The sequence below is a fragment of the Leucopleurus acutus genome, assembly GCF_964270905.1.
Source record: "Leucopleurus acutus genome assembly, chromosome: 3".
NCBI classification, from domain to species: Eukaryota; Metazoa; Chordata; class Mammalia; order Artiodactyla; family Delphinidae; genus Leucopleurus; species Leucopleurus acutus.
The window spans coordinates 105,326,609-105,351,839 of NC_139145.1; the positions used below are offsets into that span (position 1 = coordinate 105,326,609).

A 25,231-nucleotide genomic window follows, 5' to 3' on the forward strand; every position below is an offset into this window, starting at 1 on the left:
TTTGTATTATGGACTAAAATGCAGAGCTAGCAGTACCCTGATTCCTAGGCTCAAAGAGTCATAATAATCCCCTTCCTTCTGGGTTCCATTGCTTGAGCCAGATTACTTTTCATACTGTTTCTTCATATACTTTGCAACATGATCACATTGCATTTTTCTTCAAAACTCTGGCAGATTGTTTGGGCTAGAGATAGATGGAGACAAGAGGCACCATCTGGTGCAAGATCTTTATTCCTTGTTAACACTACAGGAGTTCTGGTATTTTACATGGTTCAGGCAGTAGCAAAGATTTTTTTTTTTTTTTTTTTTTAATGTATAGCTTGAGAAGGTGTAAGATGGTCAAAGGGCCCTGGCACTGTTTGATCACATTACTGATTTCCTTGGTGTAGAGCTGGGTTTTTTGTTTTTGTTGTTGGGTTTTTTGTTTTTTTTTTTTCCTTCGATTCAGACAACCAGTGGCATATGGTTTCATGATTCACAAAGATGGTCCTTGACTATAGATTTGACGATCTCAACATAACTTCCAGGCTTGCCAGAGCTGTGTTACAGCAGAGAGAGCAAATAGCTCATGATATTTCTCCTCTGATGAGTAAGCTCCAGAATCGCAGGTTTAAATTTGATCTGGGATTGAAAGAAAAGGAGCTATGTCCTCCCATGCCAGCATCCATGCTTTTCTTTGTCAGAGGTGAGTGTCTATTTTTGTACCATTGACCCATGGCTTCAGGGGCCAAAAACTCAAATAATGCCCAGGTGAATTCTGTTGATTCAGACTGAATACACACTTGCTCTTTTCTATACCTTTCTATTCTTCGGAATTCCAAGCGCTTCCTGAAATATAGCTTTCGTTCTAAAAATCTGGTGACTGTTTAATAGAAAAAATGTTCGCCTTCTATACACAATTAAAGTCAGTATTTTTTAACAGAATTAGCTAAGAGTTGGGAGCCAGGAGATTTGCCTGATGATGCTAAGCTAACTCACAGCTACCTTGTGAGGATAAGTGAAAAAATGAAGTGGAACGGTGTATTGGAAATAAACTAAAACACCAAAAAAAAAAAAAAGTGGCTTGTACAAGTTAATCTTGACTGTACTTTAAAAATAAAGTTAAAGGAAGCCTTCACCTGTTGATCCCTGATTTCAGAAGCCTACTTGGAGTTACTGCTGTTGGAATGTGTTGTCAAAAATTTGAAGTATCTTTCCAATGAACAGATTAATTCCACCTTAATCTCTGTGAGATGCTCTGCCATCACCCCGTACACCCATGGTCCTTATTCTCCTGTCTCCTCTCAGCTATTTCTGGTGCTTTTGTTAATCCCAAATTAAACCCTCACTTCTCTCTCATGCTTCCTCCAGATACTTTCTCACCTTTTTACATGGTTTTCAGGGCCCAGGAATTATGACTTTTTTCCTACTGAGCCCTTTGACCACTTGTCTGTCCCTGTCTTCCTCTACTCCCTCACTGAAAGCCTCCTTTCTTGATATCATGAAATGGTACAGATATCAGTGAATATGACTTGAAATAAAGAAGGAAAAGAAGAAATAACAGAACATATCTAAGAAAAAGGAGGGTGCTATGTTGAAGGAAGCAGATGTCAATACGACAGCAGATGGTGTAGATAAACTCGGTACTAGTATGGTCAACTTGTTGCATTTGCCACATGGTCGCAACTGCAAACCATTACATACAAAACTCAGAAGTATAAAAAGCTATGCAGGTGGTTATTCATTGATGCTCTGTAGTCAAGGGCTATGCCACAATCAATTCTTTCTATATTTGTCCAAGAGGCAGAGTACCTCACAACGTGTAGGTCATTCTGCTTAAAAGCTAATGACTTGTGAGGAGTCTTATTTTTATGTTAACAGTAAACAATCTCCTCCAAAGTTCAAAGGAGAGATACAGGTATACTCCTCACACCTCTCAGACTCAATTTTGTAATAGGACACAGCTTCTTCTTAGACAGATGCCTCAAAAGAAAAAGTGAATGAATGTACATCACTCTGTCTTGATAAAGTAGAGAAAGCAGTGTCCCTGTGGCAGCTTATTTCTTCCTCACTCTGTGTGTTGGAGGTGAAACAGGAGGTGGAGTCCAGGGAGTGACCAACATCACTGTGCTTTAAATTGTAATAACTTTCGAAATCCGGGCTTGGGAGATAAATCTGAAGCTAGGGACAAATTTAGGCTCCAGGTTGCTGTCAATAAATAGATCATCCCCAAATCTCCAATGGTTCCCAACTGAATATAAAATAAAGGCCACACTTATCAAACTGACATTTAGAGCTCTCCACAATCTGATAGCAACCTATCTTTCCAACATTTAAGCTGCTATTTTCATTCACTAACCCTCAGTTCCCTGTAGAAAAATCTATTCGCTGTTACTTAAAAACATTGTATGGATTCCAGGGGCTGCAATTTCGTTTACACGTATCCCTTTTTGAGACGGCTGCCTCACTTCTCAGTTTATCTGAACAACATCCTCCCTTTACATCCATCCTAAAGGCTCACGCTGTGTTCTCTTCCCAGTTGCTCTAGACCATGATGATTCCCTCTCTCTGCTGATCATCCAGAGAACTGATCTCTCACAATACTCATTAGGCTTTTATCGTGGGCTATCTTTGGTTACTAGTTAACACTTTTTTCCACATGCCCCGTCCTCTCCACCAGATTCTTCTGTACCAGGTGCTGTGATTAAGTCCCAGAGTGTAAGTTCCTTGGAGGCAATCACTCATTTCTATGTGCAGCTTTCATAGGGCTTAGAAAAGGCACTCACAATTTGTCAATGGATCATTTTATTGAATTCCTGCATTTTAAATATAAGTGTATAATCGATGTTAAGTGTTTGACTCCAAATTTCTCCAACTGTAGAGACTTTTGCCACGTTGAGGCTGGCTTTATAAAATCATATTCCTAGGCATTAATGTAAGCCTGAGATAACACCCTAAAATCAAAGATAGAAAAATACAGATTGAAAGCCTAAGAAGTAAAGTAGAGATAAAATAAAAAATTTCCCTTAAAAATCTGCAGTAACATGCTCTGGTTTTGAAGATATCTTTTCAATATAACTAATAGTCTGAACATCAACACAGTACTACAAGAGACTTTTTTTTTTTCAAAAACAAGAGGTCTGTAGGATTGACCCCATCGGGTATTGACAGCAAAAATAAAACATATAAACTAGATTGTGTTGAAAATACTGAGACAAACTTGGTCTGTATACTCTCAGCTAAGCTCTGAAAGAAGCACTCTTCTGAATAAGCTAGGACAATGGAGCATTCTAAAAAGAACTTGGGAAAGGAAATTAGGGAAGGTGACAGTGTCTAGAAAAATAAATGTAGTGACAAAGACAAATTTTACACCAGCTGCAGTGTGATTATATCTATATGGGACTACTGCACAAACTTTATGCCAAAGTAACCATTCCATTCAGCCAAACAATTGGAAATTCAGTCAGACAACGAAGTGGATTGACTTCACTCAGTTAATTGGCCAGTCAACTGAACTGATCAAATGTGCAGGCATTAAAAAACTTTGCTTGTAACTAAAATGGCCTTAAAATTCAAAGAGTAAATAGCTGTAAAAAGCATCTTCTAAGCTTAAAGTAACATACAAAATGTGGTGTCGCAGACCATCAGCTGTCCGCCAAAGACATGTGCTCCTCTCCATAGTGTAGAGTTGTTACTGGAAAGTGCCTATGCTGCCAGAAACTCCATTTCCCAGCCCCCTTGCATTTAGGTGGAACCATCTGACTAGTTCTCATCAAAAAAAAAAAAAAAAAAAAAAAAAGCCTAAGTGGTATGGGCTATTTGGGGGATGATTTCCTAAAATCTACTTGTGCCTTCACCACGATTCCTCTTCCCCTATCGGCCCAGGCACTTCTTTGCATGCTTTCACCATTGCTACATATTGGTCCTTATGGCTGGGAGAAATTTTGCCATAAGCTAAGAGTATTAGTCAGCTCAGGCTGCTATAACAAAAAAATACCATAGACTGGGTGGGTTAAACAAAGACATTTATTTTTCACAGTTCTGGAGGTTAGGAAGTCCAAGATCAAGGTGCCCACAGATTAAACTCTTGGTAAAGGTCTTCTTCCTGGCTTGCAGAAGTCGACCATCTTGCTGTATCCTCACATGGTGGAGACAGGAAGCTCTAATGTCTCTTCCTCCTGTTATAAGGACACTAATCCCATCACAGGGGCTCCACCCTCATGACTTCATCTCAACCAAATCACCTCCCAAAAACCCCTAATAATACCTCCTACTACCATCGCATTGGGGGTTAGGACTTCAACATATGAATTTGCGGGGTTGGTGGAGGGACACAAACATTCAGTCCATAAGAGTAAGATTTCTACACCCAAATCTGATATTTATTCATTTCTATTTACCTATTCAAAGCTTGAAAAGAGGTTCAGAAAAGAGCCCAATTATTTGGGGAAAACTGGGACCACTGTCCATGCATTATAATTCAACATTTGATTATAATAAAAATAATGATGGTGATGATGATAATAAAAAGTGAACAGTTTTTTGTTTGTTTTTAAATAAGAGATTCTTTACAACAATTTGTTGAAATAAATATCATGTTCTAAAGGCTTTTCTTTTTAGTCTTTCAAGGGAAAAATAATTTCTTTCAATTAAAACCGAACTAGCCAAAGCTTAAGAAGTCTCTCTATAATTATGTTTAAGCCTGTTGCAATTTATTGTCCCCAAGGTATTCATTGGTAAGACCTCTAGGGCATTACTATAGCCATAGTGTTAAAGTTAACTGATTCAAACCACAGTCCATCCAAGTAAGCCCCCTGCAGAGCTCCTACTATTACTCAGTGCGAGGAACTACATTGTCTTCCTAACCATCTAATTTAGAATGAACTTAGATGAGCTCTTATCTGCACTGTAGTCTTGTGGAGCCAGAAATATTACCCAGAAGCTGGACCAGGAAAAATAGAAAGTAGGGTCCTGTGAAGTGCAAAGGCGTGAGACAAACCCTAAGTGTCCATAAGATCTTAGAAATGAAACACAGTTTACCTAACAGTCCTACAATTTCTTTCACTGTTAGCTAATTAGCATTTACAAAGTTAAATGAGAAGTAGCTTAAGCAAAAATCCCATTTAAAACAAAAAAAATATTTAAGAACTACTTTTCCTTCCTTTGAACTGATTTTCCTATTTCCCCTCAAGTTAGGCTGTTATTTGGGGTTTCCAAATATAATAGTGCTTCTGACCATTCTTAATTGCACCATAATGGGTGTTAAGCACAGGAGAGTGTGCAAACAGACTTGACTTTTCTAGTCTTTGACTGTTCCTTGCCTCTGGCCTCTGTCAGAGAGGCTTGCTAACTGCATCTCAGGGGAGCAATCACACGGCTTGACTCAGACTGTGGCTCTGACTATTGGGACTTCCTGAAGTCACAACCACTTTGACGTCCAGAACTGGGGCATGGCGTGTCTACTCTTCATAAAATCCAGAGATTGCAAGGGAAGTGTGAAATGCGAGAACTGATTAGGGATGCACCTTAAATGGTATCAAGGGACCCAGTTAGCAATGCAAAATATGAGATAATATAAACATAACATTCACTGCCAGTTGATCACTTATGTGAGCACCATGAAAAGCAAAACACAACAGAAAAAAAATTGGAGATGAGTAACAAATACAAGATTTCCTCCAAGATAATTCTGCATAAAAGTTCAGTTTCATGGGAAAAAATGCATAATAAAATGACGTGGAATGATATGCCAGAAACATTTGTTATGTCTATTTGTTTTCCTGGAACTTGCTTGGTATTAATCATTTGTAATGGGTATATCCAGTCTTTGTTATACATACACCCTTCCTTTCTTGCATTATTGATTGAGAGAATCTAAAGTTGGAAGATGCAATTATTTTGGCTGTATTTAACCTTCTGTGGCTACAAAGAATGATTCCATTTTCACTAGTAAGAAGCCAAAGTAATTTTAATTCAGGAATTTCTCTTTTAATTATTAGTTTTTAAAGAACACAGCATTATACCTAGCAGAGGGTCCCTTTCTTCCTCAGTATTCTGGTGTAGCTACTCTCCTGTCAGCCTAGACTTTCAGAGAGAAGAGGAAAAATCTTCATAAAAGCCTTGGCCTAATTAACAAGAATGAACTAGATTTTATGATGAACAATTTATAGGCAGTTAATAGAGCTCATACACGGTAGCCAGGAGCTAGATAATTTATCATAAAAGGAATCTCAGCTACACTTCTAATCCTCATTCTCCTGATACTACAACCAACTGCATTCACAATTGCTACTTTTATAAGCTTTGATTTACTGACAAATGATGCTGCATTTTATAGAGTCATAATGAGACTTATAAATGCAGTAAATTCTTGTATCTCTGCCCATATGCTTCATATTCTTTGCCAAACAATTTACTCTTCTGCATTGTTATCTCTAGATAAAAATAATTTTTCAAAGATCTCCTAAGGATTCTTCATACTAGCACAAATGAGAATAAAAAAATAGCAAATTGTTTATTAACCATCCTAAGTATTTGTTGAAAAGAAACTGATTTATCCCTAAAAGAACAATGCAGCTATTGTAATGAGTTTTGAAAGAGTAATACTTTTCAAAATTACAAATAAGATAAAAAAGCTAATATCCAAATGTAATTTCTTAAAGAACAGAATTTAAAGTAGGTGAGACCCAGGAAATCGTATTGTCTCTTCCCACTTGGTGTCTTACTGCTGTTTCTGTTTTAAAGTTATAGCAAAATACAGCACACTGGGTGGACAGAACTGGGTGACTGTATATATAGTGCCATCAGATCAGCTACATTTCATTTATCCATTGATCTACAGAGGGGTTCCTGAAGTCCTCAAATTACATAACACTTCCTCCAGGAAGGCTCCCCTGACTACTGGTATCCCTTTTATATGCCTTCTTACCATCCTATTCTTCTTCTTACCACAAAAACAAATACTGCTGGGTTGTGACAAACACTACTGCCTAATTAGCATTCCATCCCCTCATTGACCATGAGCTCCAGGACAGTGAGGACCACCATTTTCTCACTCTGGAGTTGAACACAATGCCTGGGACATATTGCATTTGTAACTGAATGATATTCTTGGTTTCCAGAGCCTGTTAATGTAAGCGAGAATAAATCATTCAAGTTGTATGAATCAGCAATAAATTTGGTCACTGAAATTGACAGTGAATAAGTGTGTATTTTAAAAAGCTGAAGAGTCAAAAGTCATGACTTTCTCTACTTCTTTCTTATGACCAGCATTATAAGTATTTTTAAACATTATGCTCCGTTTAGATGTTCTGCATTTGAAAAGGGACATGTTACAATAAAAAAAGGTGATAGCGAAAACAGTAAAAATAAGAAATGACTAGAATAGAAATCCAGGGGAGAAGGTCAGAGAAATATGATTGTTTGACCTGAAACAGATGTGCTAAATATTACATTAATCAAGGTCTCTGGGGACACAAAGGAACTGCTGCCTGTTTCTTGAAGGGACAGAGCCAGGGCCCATTGCAAAGGTGTTTAGGCCCCCATAAGTAACAGCTTCCTGACCTAAGAGGTTAGGAGATGTGAGATTATGTGTCTGTGGGTCCACTCAACAGACCATTTTTCAAATGATTAGGGATTTAGTTCTGCCTGCCAGACAACCAGTTTTTGTATAGCTGCTCAAATTACAGGCACATGGTCAATCTTAGTTTATCAACTATTCCCAAATATCAAATATACCTCTCTTTCAACCAGGGTTTCTCATCTCCTATTGAGAAGTTATAAAGACAGGTTCTCTTATTTTTTACAGCAAGACATTTTTCCAGTAGAAAAAAAAGGGAAATGATCTTTTTTCCTCTCAGATTCACCCTATCACTACAGAGAAGCTGAGGCTCAAACAGATGTCTCAGAAGTCAAACCCATAGCTGCCACATCGCCCACAAAAAGATAGCATCCTCAGCTCACTCTGAATGGCTAGTAGGAGAATACAGCTGAAAATCTGTTAGTTCCTTGACACCTTTGCCGATGTAGTCCCTGTCATAGACATGCAGGGACCCCAGTGCAGGCCATGCCCCTGGCCATGTCTGCTGAGTTTCCCAGCCCAGCAGGGCCTTGCCAGCCCACGATACCTAGGAGAGATGGAACCAACAATTCTTCTGCCCTGAGTCAAAATAAAGCTTAAAATCCTATCTTTTATGATTCCTAATGTCAACTAAAAATAACAGAGGTGGTTAGTTCAGACCTAAGATTCACCTTGGAGATTTTTTCTAATCGTACATATCCCCCAAAGTGTCTTTTTTCCAAATGGAATTGGTCACTGACATGTGGATGTGCTCCTAATAGCAAAATAAAAATATTCCCTGCCTGAAGCATTATAATAAAGTTGTCTTTTTCCATTTCATTGTCTCAGAACATTTAATCAATTGACATGACATCTGGGGCAGGTCAAAAGGAGCCGCCTCTATTAATTTATAATTGCAATAGTCAACTCATTGATGGCCTTCTCATTACTTTAGCTTATTTTTATCAGTTTCAACTTTTAAAATGTTTTTAAACTGTAAACTTTCTTGGGAGCCAAGGATAAAAACCCATACCCTTTTTAATCCTGTGTTCCCATTTTTTAAAAAAATCCAGCCCCAAGGAAAATTCTGAAGTGGACACACTTGTCTGCAAAATAGCTGGCTTCCCATTTAGGAAGGTTTCCTATTGCTTACCTAATTTTAAGAGCCTAAGATCTTCCTCCTACCAAAGTCTCATCTAAGTTTTACATTAAATGAAATTTTGAAAGTGTATTTAATTCTTCTAAGATAAAACCAGGTACATAGTAGAAGCCCCCAATTTATAGCCACCTTCTTTTTCCAGCTCAGGAAAAGACCTATTAAGAGTTATTTCCAAATGCATGAGAACATTAATCAATAATTTTCTTCTACCTGCAGTATTGACTCTTCTCTAGTTATAAAATAAAAGCCATGTCTCCTTACTAAAGAAGGAGTGTGTGTGTGTGTGTGTGTGTGTGTGTGTGTGTGTGTGTTTGCATGAGAAGTGGGAGAGGAAGAAGCAGAATGAAAGAAATACAAATACTTCCTAGGATGCTGAATGGCACAAAGTAAGCAGTTGCCTCATTCTGCCTACAAATCTGCCCTTTTGTTCTCTCCACTCCCTCCTCCATGACCCCCAGCTCCCAGCCCCTCCAACCCCCCACCAACCTGACTCCTGGGCAGGAGCCAGCTTCCCTGTCTTTATCTTCCTGAGTTTACAAGAGGATTCTGATGACCCTATCTCAATTCTGGCAGCAGAGAGCTAAGTACTTTACTGACAAGACAAGGCTTGTCCCAGGCAGACAATGGGAAGTAGATAACTGTTAAAAATGCTTAATTCCAAACATGGGAATGAATTAGCTGAATTGCTTTGGTAATGATTTTCCTCACTAACAAATACCAGGAGGAAAAGCATTCCTTAGCACAGTGGTGTGTACATGACAACTGGTTGGGTTCATTTACTTAACATGCTTTGTATAAATTGTGATAAATAGTCTACACTTTTCCTGATATTGTCTCCATCTTATTGTGAATTTCAAGTCTTAAACAATGGCTGTGTTTTAAATATTTGAGAACATATCAGACAGGTACCCTCCACCCTATTACCAAAAATATTACAAATACTAGCTAACTTGGGGAATCTGCATCCCAGATTTGTTCCCCACAAAGCTTATAAAATGTCTGTGCATATTTGCATTTGCATGCAAACTTTCTTGCTGAACGTAGGTATACTCACAAAGTCGCTGTCACTCTCTTATTTGTGCAGCCAGAAAGTCTGTTAGAACAAGGGCTAAACCGCATGCACAGTTCAGGGCATCTTTGAATGGCACACCCTCTCTACAGAATGTGGGCCACTCATCTAGACATCCTAGTATTTTGACATAAGCCCTGTCAGATAGAAGATTCCATGCTACCAGATACACCTCTTTTGAAAATGTCATCCAGTGTAGAAATTGATTTTCTGCCTCAAATGCAGCTGCTGCTCTGAGAAACCTCCTATCCTATTAAAAGTGTCCTTGTTCCACCTCTATCTAGACATAGGGCACATGATGAAATTGACATATTTGTAGGAATGCAAAATTCTCACTGATTCATTCATTCAACAACTGTATACAAATCGCTGTTCTAGATGCTGGAGATGTGGCAGTGAACAAGATGGCGAAGGTCCCTGCTCCCATGGAACTCCTTTCTATGATTTCAAATAGTGTATTATTATGAAAAAATAATATGAAACAGGGTAATTTGCTAGAGAAAGATTATTTTCGATTGAACAGTCAAAGAAAACCTCTCCCAAGGCTGTGATATTTGAGCAAATCATACACAATTACAGATATTAAATAACCTAGTAGAAAGGACACAGGATTTGGAGACAGAAGACTCAAGTCCTAATTTCTTAAAAGTCTTTAGGCAAGTTCCTGAAAGCCTTCTACCTTTTAGCACAGAATTGGTATCCCACTGGGGACATTTCTCATTCTCCCTAAAAGGGTTGAGCCTAGTTCAACCTGATGAGCTTTTCCATTATGATATTTATATTATGACTAAAACCCACTACATCCATCTTTTTGAATACGAAGACTCTAAATCAATGGTTCTCAACCCTGAATGAACAATAAGTTGAAATCCTGACCCTGCTGGCATTGTTTTAAATGCTGAAGTAAATAATGTAGGACAAATTAGTAGAAAGGATTCAGAGGCACAATATACAAGCAGCTAAGAAAAGGGGGCAGGGTGGGGTTTTTCAGGATTGGTGAGTCTAATGTCTCTGGATGCTCCGCTGCCTTAGAGAAAACCAGCTGATAGAAGCGAAAATTTTTGAAGCAATTCAACACTTTCATAGCAGATTTATCGCAGGTGATTAGCATTAGATATCTGTATCAGGGCAGAAAAAAAATCCATGATAATATCATCAAGCAACATTCGAATCAGAGGTGATGTATGTGTTTGTGGTGTTACCACATTTGTTACCACATTATTTTTTCAAATTATGCAACAGAAATCACACTCTCTTGAGGTTAAATACTGCCCTACTCTCTTCAAAAGATTTCAAATTTCACACCTCCACCCACATATTAAATTAGTAGTCCAAACCAGATGGAGGTTAGTGTTTTAGGTTATAATGACTATCTGGAGAAAGTCCTTCCTTGCATTGCCCGTACCTATCACTTTTACCTTTAGGCTTATTCGTGCTTTGCTTGATTTCTGACATTAGAGTGCATTTAAATGCTTCTAAGTCTTACTCTGACTATACAATTTTCCATACCATGGCCATGTGAAGTGGCTCAAAAATAGTTGTGTGATAGGTCATGAGGAAGAACCAAGAGAGAATTCAGAGATGAATGGGAAGCATTTTAATAAACAAACACATTCAAAAGCCAGCACCTTTTCTCATGGTGCTTTCCATCACCCCCACCAAGTATACATTTCTTCTTTCTATTCACATTTTACCCAATTTTCCTGGCTGAACTCTACCCTCATCTCCTTTCTCCCTCTACCAGCCTTCTAGAATGCATAGTTTTTGATGTATATGTACCATTGACTTGTCATCCCTCTGTTTTTGTATTTGATTGATTTAACTGAAGTATAAGTCCCTTCAAGATAAAAAAACATACCTTACATTGTTGTCTCTTAATAGCTTCTAAGTAGTTAGACTAGAATCAGGCAACAAATGGAACTACTTTTGAAGAAGACTTCTTGCCTAGGGCTAGAGCTTGACCTGAATCATGTATTCAGAACGAAATAGCAGAATAGACCCACTAAGCATATTCCTGGTTAGAAACCAGTAGTTTTAGAGACAGGAGGAAAGATCTCAGAATCTGAAGGCAGAGCTAGATTTGGAAGTTAGTTCAATCACTCCTCTGTAAAATGGGCTCACAGAATTCCAACAGGAATAAAGGTAATATGTGTAAAGCAGCTATACAATGACTAGCATACAGTAAGTGCTTGGTAAATAATAGCTGTTATTATGATGGCCCAGTATTGCTTGAATAAAAAGACTTCTAATATATTTTTGCCTGCGAATCCTGGATGAAATGAGACATAAAAAATTGTAGGCAAAATTAAAATTTGTGAGAAAGATTAACTGGGTCCCACTGAGCACTTGACTCCAAGTGAAATTTGGTTCAGTGTAGGAAGAGGACTATTTGACTTCTCTCTTATCCCAGAAATGCATCTTTTTTCCTTCCTTTAACATCTTATAAAGCGTTAAAGCTTCCATGTTCTAGAAATTACAACAATGTGGTACAAAGGAAAGAGCCCAGGATCTGAAACAAGCATATGTGGGTTCTGGTCTCATTGGAAGAAAGTAAGCAAATATCTTAACCTCTGCACCTTGTTTTGATCCAATGTAAAATGGGCATACTGACTCCCCAGTGCTCTTGAGAAAATCAAGATCGTTTCTAAAACATCAATACCTTGGAGTTGATCAGCCAAACAATTCAGTAATCAAATAAAAAAAAAAATCAGTGGATACTGCATTGGTACTTACCATTTACCATAAGCAAAGAACCATGAAAGACACAAAAGAAATCGGAGCCAGAGAACCCAATCAAGAACTAGTCACCAATGAGACTGCAATTCACTTAAACAGGGCACAAAACTAAATGAACATAGTGCCCACTGTGAAAACACAGAACATTCTGTATAGAGTGATGATACACAGAGCTTGATCATTAACCTCCCAGGGCTATCACTCAAAGCCCACCTCAACAGAGCTCTAATCCACCTCTGAAAGCTTCATTTCTCAAGTCTTGCTTGGGAACTGCTTCAGCCAAGTGGAAACACAAGCTATCCCCAAACACGTGCTGAACTTTCCCTCTGTTTGCTCGTGCTCTTTCTTTGCACATCTAATCACTCGGCTACCCAGAATTTTTCGCCCTTTTTAAATCTCTTCCATTCATTACCACACATCCTAATGGTTACTTTCTCCATGAAGCCTTCCTAAGTCTTCAAATTACATATTCATTTTCCACTTTTGAAAGCCCCATTTCATTTTGTTAGTGGCAGTCTGTACAGTCTACTTATGCATTATCTTTTCCCTCTTGGATTATAAGAGAGAAAACTTAACCTTCTTCACCTTGTATCACCAACAACTTGTTCATAGTAGGTATTAACTAACTTTTTGAAAATTATATTTACTAATGGAACCTGATGGAGATGCTTATAAATCATGCAATCTTAATCTTGATTTGAACAAAACAACTCCGTGCTACCTCATTCATTTACTCCTTAAATAGGTATTGGCGCCTATGATATGTACGCTTATGGGATACATGCAGGGAAACAGCTGATTGCGGAAGCAGATGATAGGGCTTTCCTAGAAGAAGTACAGGATGGGATGCCTGGGGGTGGGGAGGAGATACAAACTCATTCCTTAACGCTTTCCAGTGGACATTTAATGACTAAAAGAAAGGGTTTTCTCAATAGGTGATCCATGCATCAGAAAGCTGGCTTTGACACCAACCCTCTCTCTCCAAAGAGGGTGGGAGCAGAAAGATTCAAGTTCAGCCGGACAAGAGACACGGAGCAAAGGCAAGAAGAAGACCCTTCCCTCTCTGCATATTGAACTTGTAGTCCTTATCAGAGGAAAATATTGGGAAGATTGATAAATATTTCCATTACCCTAATAAAACTTCATGTTACATACAAGCTATTATTATCACAATTATATCTTTTTCTCACTTTTTAAAAATCGATTCAGAACAATTGAATCTTAGAAATGGTAGTGTTGAAATACGGCAAACATCTTCCTTGCAGCAGCAATAAACTTGACGCTGAAGCCTAATGTTTTTTGTATATTCCTTCTCTATTTCTCCTTTTGGATTATAGATTATGAAAGAGGGATTTTATGCAGCAGTTGGTGACAAAATATATTTCTTACTAATGTGTAATATTTGCTACATTAATAATTTTATGGCTTTAATTATTGATGCAAACTTAATTGTGCCCCATGTCCCTTTTTCTTGCAGCTCAATAAAAACTATATATTTCTTTAATTAGGCTTCATTTGAAGACTAGAAGACAATGCAGGAGTGGTTTCTTGCTAATTCACCCATCTATAGCCAGAGAAAAAACGGAATTAGTGTCTTCAGTGTAGTTTAGCAAGAAAAAATATCTAACTGTTCTGAAAGTGTGACTTTCCTTTGCACAGTTAACCTCACCCAGAGGCCAGGAATATATAGGCAACTGAAAGAGGACACTGCAACAGGGGATGATATTCTCCCCTTGCTGGCTCTGGGGAGAAATTTCATTGATTTTAGTAGAGATGGAAAGGAAAAATTGGGGTCACCTACATGGTTATCATACTGTCTTCCCTCTTTATATTCTCGACCTTACTCAAAATCTAATCTTAGCCTTTCCTGCTTGATTCCAACATTTTGTTGTGGTAGTCCACTTACAATCACCAGGAGTATTACAGTCACTTTATTCTGTGTCCAAACGTTTCAAAACAACTACCAGAAAGCCTGGATGGAAGGAAACTAACATTTGCTAAGCATCTGGTCTGGGTTATACAAGGTGCTTTCAATCAATTATTGCTTTAATCTCCAGGGGTCACAATCGCAAATGCCAACAAGTTCAAAAATGAAGAGAGCAGATAGGGCTTGAGAAACAAGGAGCCCTCGGAGCTCCATCTTTCATTTTCCACTTTGATAGAGAAGTGAGTTCAGAAAAAAAAAAATGTTTAAGAATAACATTTGTAACATTCTGTGAGAATAACAGTAGAGCAATGATTGCAGATGATACTCCATCTCAGTGTCAGGTGGACATCAGGAGAGACAGGACTGGCCAACTGGAAGGCTTACATCCCATCTCAGTGAGATTCTCAACTCTGGCCCACCACTGCCATGCTGAGAGCTCTTCTAAATTTTTAAGTGAAGCTTAAAAGCTTCATTCTTAACTATATCCGTTTTCTAGTGTTACATGAAAGATTACCACAAATTTAGTCGCCTAAAACAATACAAATTCATTACCTCACTGTTCTCCTAACTCAGGAGGTTGAACTGGAGTTGGCTGGGTCCTGTGCTCAGGTGTCACCTGGCAAAACTCGAGGTATTGGCAGGCGCTATAATCACATCTGTGACTCCAGAGTCCTCTTCCAAACTCACTGACTGATAGTATAATTTGTTTTCTTGTGGTTGTATGACCAACAACCTTATTTTCTTGCTGGCTTTTAGGGACTATTCTCGGTTTCTAGCGGCTACCCTCGCATCCTGGCCCTGTAGCCTCCTCCACAGACCCTCTCACCACATAGAAAGTTTACTTCTTCAAGCTTAGCAGGAGAATCTAATGCTTCAAATCTCTCTTACCTGTTTTAGAAGCTCACCTGAGTAGGTCAGGTTCATCCAGGATTATCTATCTCCCTCTTGATTAGGTCAAAGTGAAATAACTAGTGACCTTAACTACATCTGCATAATCCCTTCTGCCCTATAATGTAACTTACTCATCAGAGTAACATACATCTTTTTCCCAAGTCTCCTTCCTACTCAAGTTGGAGGGGATTAACACAAAACAGGGACGGGGATCTTGGTGGCCATCTTGGAATTCTGCCTACCTTTCCCTTTTCTCAAGCTTCCCACAGAAATATAGCACTCTTAAAAAATGAGCTGCTGAATAGCCATGAATACTTTTAACTTCCTTTCATTTTCTACAACTGCTTTGACCTCTTGGCACTATCTTATCACATTATCTGATTGGTCCAATGCCCATCTATATTCAGTGCCTGTCTCTAGTTTTAAAATTTCAGCGTTGGAGCTTTTTCCTGCCGTTTGATAAGCATAATAAATAGTTGTCACAAATGAAATTTGCACAAAAGCAGACTGTGATGTCAATAGCAGGTATAGTTTTTGTAACTGTAATGTAGGTTGATTCTTGAAATCCTAAATTTATCATTAGTACACTCTATTCAGAGAGAGTTACTCTCTTGATATACATAAAAAAATTCAAACTTCAAAGCATTTTAGAAAATGACAGGCATCTGAAAGTCCCATTTTTATTCTAATGAAAATATATATCTTTTACCAAGAAGTTAAGATTTCTCACAAAATGTAAAGGGACTTAAAAAAAATAAGGGTACTAAAAAGTGTTATTATTCTCAGCAAGACAACTCATAACCATGTTGATTTAGGAAAATCTTCAAGGATTTACTGAGGCAATTGTAAGGTAAACTCAGTTCTCACAATGAAAGGAAAATGCTTTGATAAGTTTTCTGGGGTTTCCTTTCAGCTTACTTGCTTCTTTGCCTATAAAAATATTTTATATCATTTTTAAGGGCAAGCTATAAGCAATATTTATGTTCAGAGAAGAAATCCATCTATAGGATTTCAGATTTAATTTTAAAAACAGGTAAACAATTCTACGAACAAAGTCAGTGATTTCCCCAGGTACTTTTTGAAAATAAATAAAAACAAATCAGCTCTCGTTGTCTCATTTGTTGTTTGAACACTAAACAGCGAGACACTAGGATTTCTGAGAGCAGTTGTATTATTTTAGACTTTACAAATCTATACAATAATTCATGATTTAGAAAAGAACTGTTGGGTTATCTAGCTAGTCTTTTTTAAGAGTAGCAGTTGAAACAAACAATCAGCTCACTTCATGCATGGAAGAGAATTCTTCAAGCTCTTCCCCTTAAACAAATCTTCAATCAGTTAAATGACAACATTGTTCAAAAGAGAAGTATTTTATATTTCTCCAGTTCTTATTGATGAATCTCTCATTCTCAATTTTAAAATTTGTGTGTCAACTAAACTCCTGTAAGTGGACTGACATACTTTTTATTGTACATATATTAACTAGATCAATTCAATCAAATGCCAATATTTCACCCTATCTGATTTTCAACACAGCATGTTGGTAAATACTTATAGAAAAATGTTTCTGTATATACTGTTTCCAGCTTGAGAAGATTAATATGGTTATACAAATGTAAGCCTAATTTGGAACATTTCCAGACACTTTTTGATTGTGCCAAGGGTGATTTTTGAAAAATCTGTAAAGGGTTTCCCGAGTGGCACAGTGGTTGAGAGTCCGCCTGCCGATGCAGGGGACATGGGTTCGAGCCCCGGTCCGGGAAGATCCCACATGCCGCGGAGCGGCTGGGCCCGTGAGCCATGGCCGCTGGGCCTGCGCGTCCGGAGCCTGTGCTCCGCAACAGGAGAGGCCACAGCAGTGAGAGGCCCGTGTACCGAATAAAAAAAAAAAAAAAGAAAAATCTGTGATAAGTTTATTGTGATCATTTGGTAAAAATAATAATTTCAAAAGACTAGAGAAAAGATAAAATTATTAATAGAAAAAAGCTCATTTTAAAAGCACATTCTTATTGATTTTTATTGTATTTAAAAATAAAAGCAAAGCCAGCTTTAGCTCCTGATCTACCTCTTCATTCCTATTGAGTGAATAGAGAAATTTCTACATGGTATAATTTGAGAAGCACTGAGCACCTTCAACTGGCCTTGCTTAATCCCGGTGACTAAGACTTCAAGACTTAACTTTAAAGGCATTGGCAACCACCATTTAAAGGCAGAAGTTATCTAGCGGGGGTAATGAGTAAAGTCATTAACACATAAGATTAGTTCTGAAAGATAAATTGTGGCCTTCTAGTGAGTCCCTAGCAAAACAGGAGCAGTCGGATTTAAAGAGGATAGGAAAAAGAAAAGGCATCTACTAAAACACTCCAGCCATAATGACGATCCAGTGAATATCTGTGGAGTTGAATCAACTTGAACAGAGAGCAACAGACTTTACCTCTGGGACCCTGTCAAAAGGTAACGCTTTGTAGCTGAATCTCAAGGGAAAGTTTGAGGCCCAGGGGAAAGAAAGGAAATGAACAGAGGCTGCAAAAAGAGGTAAGGAGAGTGCCCATATCCACGTTGGGATACTTGAAACAAAGTAGAGGTGAGGAAACAGGAGATGTTGTATAAATACTACCCAGAGACATGCCTCTCTTTCCACAAGTATAAAATTCAATCTTGTTATATAGCTGATAATTCATTTTAGAAACCCATGGAGGTTAAATTGACACCTAGAATTCTTTACAGAAATTTTTTCACGTATCTAGGTAGCTTGTGAGTATAATTTTCATATCATTTAAATAAAACAGAATAACAAAACTTCCCTTTTGTATCATGAATCCATGGGACAATTTAGCTATTGGCTTTAGCTAAAAAACAGAGCTATTGGTTAGCAACTTGAACAATCACCACCAAGTATAAGATTAAGCCAATTTTGCACTTTTCAGTGAATTCAAATCTGCAATATGGTCCTAATGGCAGAATGTATCTTTGGTTTCACTGTCTGGTCCTTCTACCTAAGATAACATAGATTCCAAAGTTTAATTTTATACTTATAACCATTAGCATTTATTTTTCTCCAACAGGGTATCAATAAGTTTCTGCCAGTGAATTGGCAAAATCATGACTCTTCTTAATTTATTTTTTGCCTCTCAATAATTTTGCAACCCAGCTCTGTTTCTAGGAGCTCTGCTTTTACTTCTTGCGGGAGAAAAGAAATTTGTTTGCACAATGCAACAAGATCTAGGGATCTGTAACATGAGAAACTGAGCAATTGTTTCAATATATCCACCAGTAGTTTTCAGAGGGTAGGATCATACAACTATATTTAATCAGAAGAACTTATCACAGAAGCTTGGGATACAAATGTCAAGACACTGCATATGATGAAGTGTTGCCTGTTAGTATCCAGGATATCCAGAGTTCAAAGGGAAGATCCACTAGAAAAGGCTTCCCAGAAAAGTCAGGGGCTTCTGGATAATAGTTCAAATATGTCTACTCCTTACTTGAATGACTGATCATACTTCCTTGATTCAAGATACCCATTTTTCACAACTATGGTTTTCAAAATCAGGAAGCAACTTTTAATCAAGGTACACTTTTAATATTGTGATTTTTTTCCTTTTTTTGGAAACTTATTATTTAATCAATGGTGAATCTAATGATCAGTGGTTCTTTAAACTCAAGAAAATAGGCATTCCAACAAATAGATATAAGATCAAGAATAAGAAGAGTAAAACCTTATGAGAGGACCAATATTTGCCCTGATATGTAAAACCTCAGCAAATGAAGAAAAACAGAAAAGGAAAAATTCTGTACTGTGGTAGGGAATCTTTGCTATTAGACACTAGATCTATGTTTAAAAGCATGTGGAATGCTTCTCCAGCCTAAATTTGGTATCCTTGTGGGGGAGAGAATTTACTTGTTTTTTTTTTTTTTAACATCTTTATTGGAGTATAATTGCTTTACAATGGTATGTTAGTTTCAGCTTCACAACAAAATGAATCAGTTATATATATACATATATTCCCATATCTCTTCCCGCTTGCGTCTCCCTCCCTCCCACCCTCCCTATCCCACCCCTCCAGGCGGTCACAAAGCACCGAGCTGATCTCCCTGTGCTATGCGGCTGCTTCCCACTAGCTATCTACCTTACGTTTGGTAGTGTATATATGTCCATGCCTCTTTATCGCTTTGTCACCGTTTACCCTTCCCCCTCCCCATAGTCTCAAGTCCATTCTCTAGTAAGTCTGTGTCTTTATTCCTGTTTCACCCCTAGGTTTTTCATGACATTTTTTTTTTAAATTCCATATATATGTGTTAGCATACGGTATTTGTCTCTCTCTTTCTGACTTACTTCACTCTGTATGACAGACTCTAGGTCTATCCACCTCATTACAAATAGCTCAATTTCATCTCTTTTTATGGCTGAGTAATATTCCATTGTATATATGTGCCACATCTTCTTTATCCATTCATCCGATGATGGACACTTAGGTTGTTTCCATCTCTGGGCTATTGTAAATAGAGCTGCAATGAACATTTTGGTACATGACTCTTTTTGAATTATGGTTTTCTCAGGGTATATGCCCAGTAGTGGGATTGCTGGGTCATATGGTAGTTCTATTTGTAGCTCTTTAAGGAACCTCCATACTGTTCTCCACAGTGGCTGTATCAATTTACATTCCCACCAACAGTGTAAGAGGGTTCCCTTTTCTCCACACCCTCTCCAGCATTTATTGTTTCTAGATTTTTTGATGATGGCCATTCTGACTGGTGTGAGGTGATATCTCATTGTAGTTTTGATTTGCATTTCTCTAATGATTAGTGATGTTGAGCATTCTTTCATGTGTTTGTTGGCACTCTGTATATCTTCTTTGGAGAAATGTCTATTTAGGTCTTCTGCCCATTTTTGGATTGGGTTGTTTGTTTTTTTGTTATTAAGCTGCATGAGCTGCTTATAAATTTTGGAGATTAATCCTTTGTCAGTTGCTTCATTTGCAAATATTTTCTCCCATTCTGAGGGTTGTCTTTTGGTCTTCTTTATGGTTTCCTTTGCTGCGCAAAAGCTTTTAAGTTTCATTAGGTCCCATTTGTTTACTTTTGTTTTTATTTCCATTTCTCTAGGAGGTGGGTCAAAAAGGACCTTGCTGTGATTTATGTCATAGAGTGTTCTGCCTATGTTTTCCTCTAAGAGTTTGATAGTGTCTGGCCTTACATTTAGGTCTTTAATCCATTTTGAGCTTATTTTTGTGTATGGTGTTAGGGAGTGATCTAATCTCATACTTTTACATGTAGCTGTCCAGTTTTCCCAGCACCACTTATTGAATAGGCTGTCCTTTCTCCACTGTACATTTCTGCCTCCTTTGTCAAAGATAAGGTGACCATATGTGCGTGGGTTTATCTCTGGGCTTTCTATCCTGTTCCATTGATCTATCTTTCTGTTTTTGTGCCAGTACCATACCGTCTTGATAACTGTAGCTTTGTAGTATAGTCTGAAGTCAGGGAGCCTGATTCCTCCAGTTCCTTCTTTCGTTCTCAAGATTGCTTTGGCTATTCGGGGTCTTTTGTGTTTCCATACAAATTGTGTAATTTTTTGTTCTAGTTCTGTGAAAAATGCCAGTGGTAGTTTGATCGGGATTGCATTGAATCTATAGATTGCTTTGGGTAGTAGAGTCATTTTCACAATGTTGATTCTTCCAATCCAAGAACATGGTATATCTCTCCATCTATTTGTATCATCTTTAATTTCTTTCATCAGTGTCTTATAATTTTCTGCATACAGATCTTTTGTCTCCTTAGGTAGGTTTATTCCTAGATATTTTATTCTTTTTGTTGCAATGGTAAATGGGAGTGTTTTCTTGATTTCACTTTCAGATTTTTCATCATTAGTATATAGGAATGCCAGAGATTTCTGTGCATTAATTTTGTATCCTGCCACTTTACCAAATTCATTGATTAGCTCTAGTAGTTTTCTGGTAGCATCTTTAGGGTTCTCTATGTATAGGATCATGTCATCTGCAAACAGTGACAGCTTTACTTCTTCTTTTCCGATTTGGATTCCTTTTATTTCCTTTTCTTCTCTGATTGCTGTGGCTAAAACTTCCAAAACTATGTTGAATAAGAGTGGTGAGAGTGGGCAACCTTGTCTTGTTCCTGATCTTAGTGGAAATGCTTTCAGTTTTTCACCATTGAGGATGATGTTGGCTGTGGGCTTGTCATATATGGCCTTTATTATGTTGAGGAAAGTTCCCTCTATGCCTACTTTCTGCAGGGTTTTTATCATAAATGGGTGTTGAATTTTGTCAAAAGCTTTCTCTGCATCTATTGAGATGATCATATGGTTTTTCTCCTTCAGTTTGTTAATATGGTTTATCACATTGATAGATTTGCGTATATTGAAGAATCCTTGCATTCCTGGAATAAACCCCACTTGATCATGGTGTATGATCCTTTTAATGTGCTGTTGGATTCTGTTTGCTAGTATTTTGTTGAGGATTTTTGCATCTATGTTCATCAGTGATATTGGCCTGTTGTTTTCTTTCTTTGTGACATCCTTGTCTGGTTTTGGTATGAAGGTGATGGTGGCCTCGTAGAAGGAGTTTGGGAGTGTTCCTCCCTCTGCTATATTTTGGAAGACTTTGAGAAGGATAGGTGTTAGCTTTTCTCTAAATGTTTGATAGAATTCGCCTGTGAAGCCATCTGGTCCTGGGCTTTTCTTTGTTGGAAGATTTTTAATCACAGTTTCAATTTCAGTGCTTGTGATTGGTCTGTTCATATTTTCTATTTCTTCCTGATTCAGTCTTGGCAGGTTGTGCATGTCTAAGAATTTGTCCATTTCTTCCAGATTGTCCATTTTATTGGCATAGAGTTGCTTGTAGTAATCTCTCATGATCTCTTTTATTTCTGCAGTGTCAGTTGTTACCTCTCCTTTTTCATTTCTAATTCTATTGATTTGAGTCTTCTCCCTTTTTTTCTTGATCAGTCTGGCTAGTGGTTTATCTATTTTGTTTATCTTCTCAAAGAACCAGCTTTTAGTTTTATTGATCTTTGCTATTGTTTCCTTCATTTCTTTTTCATTTATTTCTGATCTGATTTTTATGATTTCTTTCCTTCTGCTAGCTTTGGGGTTTTTTTGTTCTTCTTTCTCTAATTGCTTGAGGTGCAAGGTTAGGTTGTTTATTCGAGATGTTTCCTGCTTCTTAAGGTGGGCTTGTATTGCTATAAACTTCCCCCTTAGAACTGCTTTTGCTGCATCCCACAGGTTTTGGGTCGTTGTGTCTCCATTGTCATTTGTTTCTAGGTATTTTTTGATTTCCTCTTTGATTTCTTCAGTGATCACTTCATTATTAAGTAGTGTATTGTTTAGCCTCCATGTGTTTGTATTTTTTACAGATCTTTTCCTGTAATTGATATCTAGTCTCATGGCGTTGTGGTCAGAAAAGATACTTGATACAATTTCAATTTTCTTAAATTTACCAAGGCTTGATTTGTGACCCAAGATATGATCTATCCTGGAGAATGTTCCATGAGCACTTGAGAAAAATGTGTATTCTGTTGTTTTTGGATGGAATGTCCTATAAATATCAATTAACTCCATCTCGTGTAATGTATCATTTAAAGCTTGTGTTTCCTTATTTATTTTCATTTTGGATGATCTTTCCATTGGTGAAAGTGGGGTGTTAAAGTCCCCTACTATGAATGTGTTACTGTCGATTTCCCCTTTTATGGTTGTCAGTATTTGCCTTATGTATTGAGGTGCACCTATGTTGGGTGCATAAATATTTACAATTGTTATATCTTCCTCTTGGATCGATCCCTTGATCATTATGTAGTGTCCTTATTTGTCTCTTCTAATAGTCTTTGTTTTAAAGTCTATTTTGTCTGATATGAGAATTGCTACTCCAGCTTTCTTTTGGTTTCCATTTGCATGAAATACCTTTTTCCATCCCCTTACTCTCAGTCTGTATGTGTCTCTGGGTCTGAAGTGGGTCTCTTGTAGACAGCAAATATATGGGTCTTGTTTTTGTATCCATTCAGCCAATCTGTGTCTTTTGGTGGGAGCATTTAGTCCATTTACATTTAAGGTAATTATCGATATGTGTGTTCCTATTCCCATTTTCTTAATTGTTTTGGGTTCGTTATTGTAGGTCCTTTCCTTCTTTTGTGTTTCTTGCCTAGAGAAGTTCCTTTAGCAGTTGTTGTAGAGCTGGTTTGGTGGTGCTGAACTCTCTCAGCTTTTGCTTCTCTGTAAAGGTTTTAATTTCTCCATCATATCTGAATGAGATCCTTGCTGGGTAGAGTAATCTTGGTTGCAGGTTTTTCTCCTTCAACACTTTCAATATGTCCTGCCACTCCCTTCTGGCTTGCAGAGTTTCTGCTGAAAGATCAGCTGTTAACCTTATGGGGATTCCCTTGTGTTTTATTTGTTGTTTTTCCCTTGCTGCTTTTAATATGTTTTCTTTGTATTTAATTTTTGACAGTTTGATTAATATGTGTCTTGGCGTATTTCTCCTTGGATTTATCCTGTATGGGACTCTCTGTGCTTCCTGGACTTGATTAACTATTTCCTTTCCCATATTAGGGAAGTTTTCAACTATAATCTCTTCAAATATTTTCTCAGTCCCTTTCTTTTTCTCTTCTTCTTCTGGAACCCCTATAATTCGAATGTTGGTGCGTTTAATGTTGTCCCAGAGGTCTCTGAGACTGTCCTCAGTTCTTTTCATTCTTTTTTCTTTATTCTGCTCTGCAGTAGTTATTTCCACTATTTTATCTTCCAGGTCACTTATCCGTTCTTCTGCCTCAGTTATTCTGCTATTGATCCCATCTAGAGTACTTTTAATTTCATTTATTGTGTTGATCATCGTTGCTTGTTTCATCTTTAGTTCTTCTAGGTCCTTGTTAACTGATTCTTGCAATTTGTCCATTCTATTGTCCATTCTATCTCCAAGATTTCGGATCAACCTTACTATCATTATTCTGAATTCTTTTTCAGGTAGACTGCCTATTTCCTCTTCATTTGTTAGGTCTGGTGGGTTTTTATCTTGCTCCTTCATCTGCTGTGTGTTTTTCTGTCTTTTCATTTTGCTTATCTTACTGTGTTTGGGGTCTCCTTTTTTGCAGGCTGAAGGTTCGTAGTTCCTGTTGTTTTTTGTGTCTGTCCCCAGTGGCTAAGGTTGGTTCAGTGGGTTGTGTAGGCTTCCTGGTGGAGGGTACTAGTGCCTGTGTTCTGGTGGATGAGGCTGGATCTTGTCTTTCTGGTGGGCAGGTCCACGTCTGGTGGTGTGTTTTGGGGTGTCTGTAGACTTATTATGATTTTGGGCAGCCTCTCTGCTAATGGGTGGGGTTGTGTTCCTGTCTTGCTAGTTGTTTGGCATAGGATGTCCAGCACTGTAGCTTGCTGGTCGTTGAGTGAAGCTGGGTGCTGGCGTTGAGATGGAGATCTCTCGGAGATTTTTGCTGTTTGATATTATGTGCAGCTGGGACGCCTCTTGTGGACCAGTGTCCTGAAGTTGGCTCTCCCACCTCAGAGGCACAGCACTGACTCCTGGCTGCAGCCCCAAGAGCCTTTCATCCACAGGGCTCCTTAATTTGGGATGATTCGTTGTCTATTCATGTATTCCACAGATGCAGGGTACATCAAGTTGATTGTGGAGCTTTAATCCGCTGCTTCTGAGGCTGCTGGGAGAGATTTCCCTTTCTCTTCTTTGTTCTCACAGCTCCCAGGGGCTCAGCTTTGGATTTGGCCCCGCCTGTGCGTGTAGGTCGCCGGAGGGCGTCTGTTCTTTGCTCAGACAGGACGGGGTTAAAGGAGCCGCTGATTCGGAGGCTCTGGCTCACCCAGGCCGGGGGGTAGGGAGGGTCACGGAGTGCAGGGCGGGCCTGCAGCGGTAGAGGCCGGCATGACGTTGCAGCCTGAGGCGCGCCGTGCGT

General features: G+C 38.2%; 1 protein-coding gene across 1 annotated transcript in view; it reads left to right on the forward strand.

The window, feature by feature from the left end:
* Window positions 1–483: 483 nt before the first annotated feature.
* LOC309958937 (protein RER1-like) overlaps window positions 484–25,231 on the forward strand; it is a gene marked incomplete at both ends in the record, with an annotated part of 29,446 nt that continues 4,698 nt past the window's right edge. Inside the window, 1 exon segment of the mRNA XM_082835055.1 lies at window positions 484–685. Within this exon segment, the coding sequence (XP_082691181.1) occupies window positions 484–685 (202 nt within the window).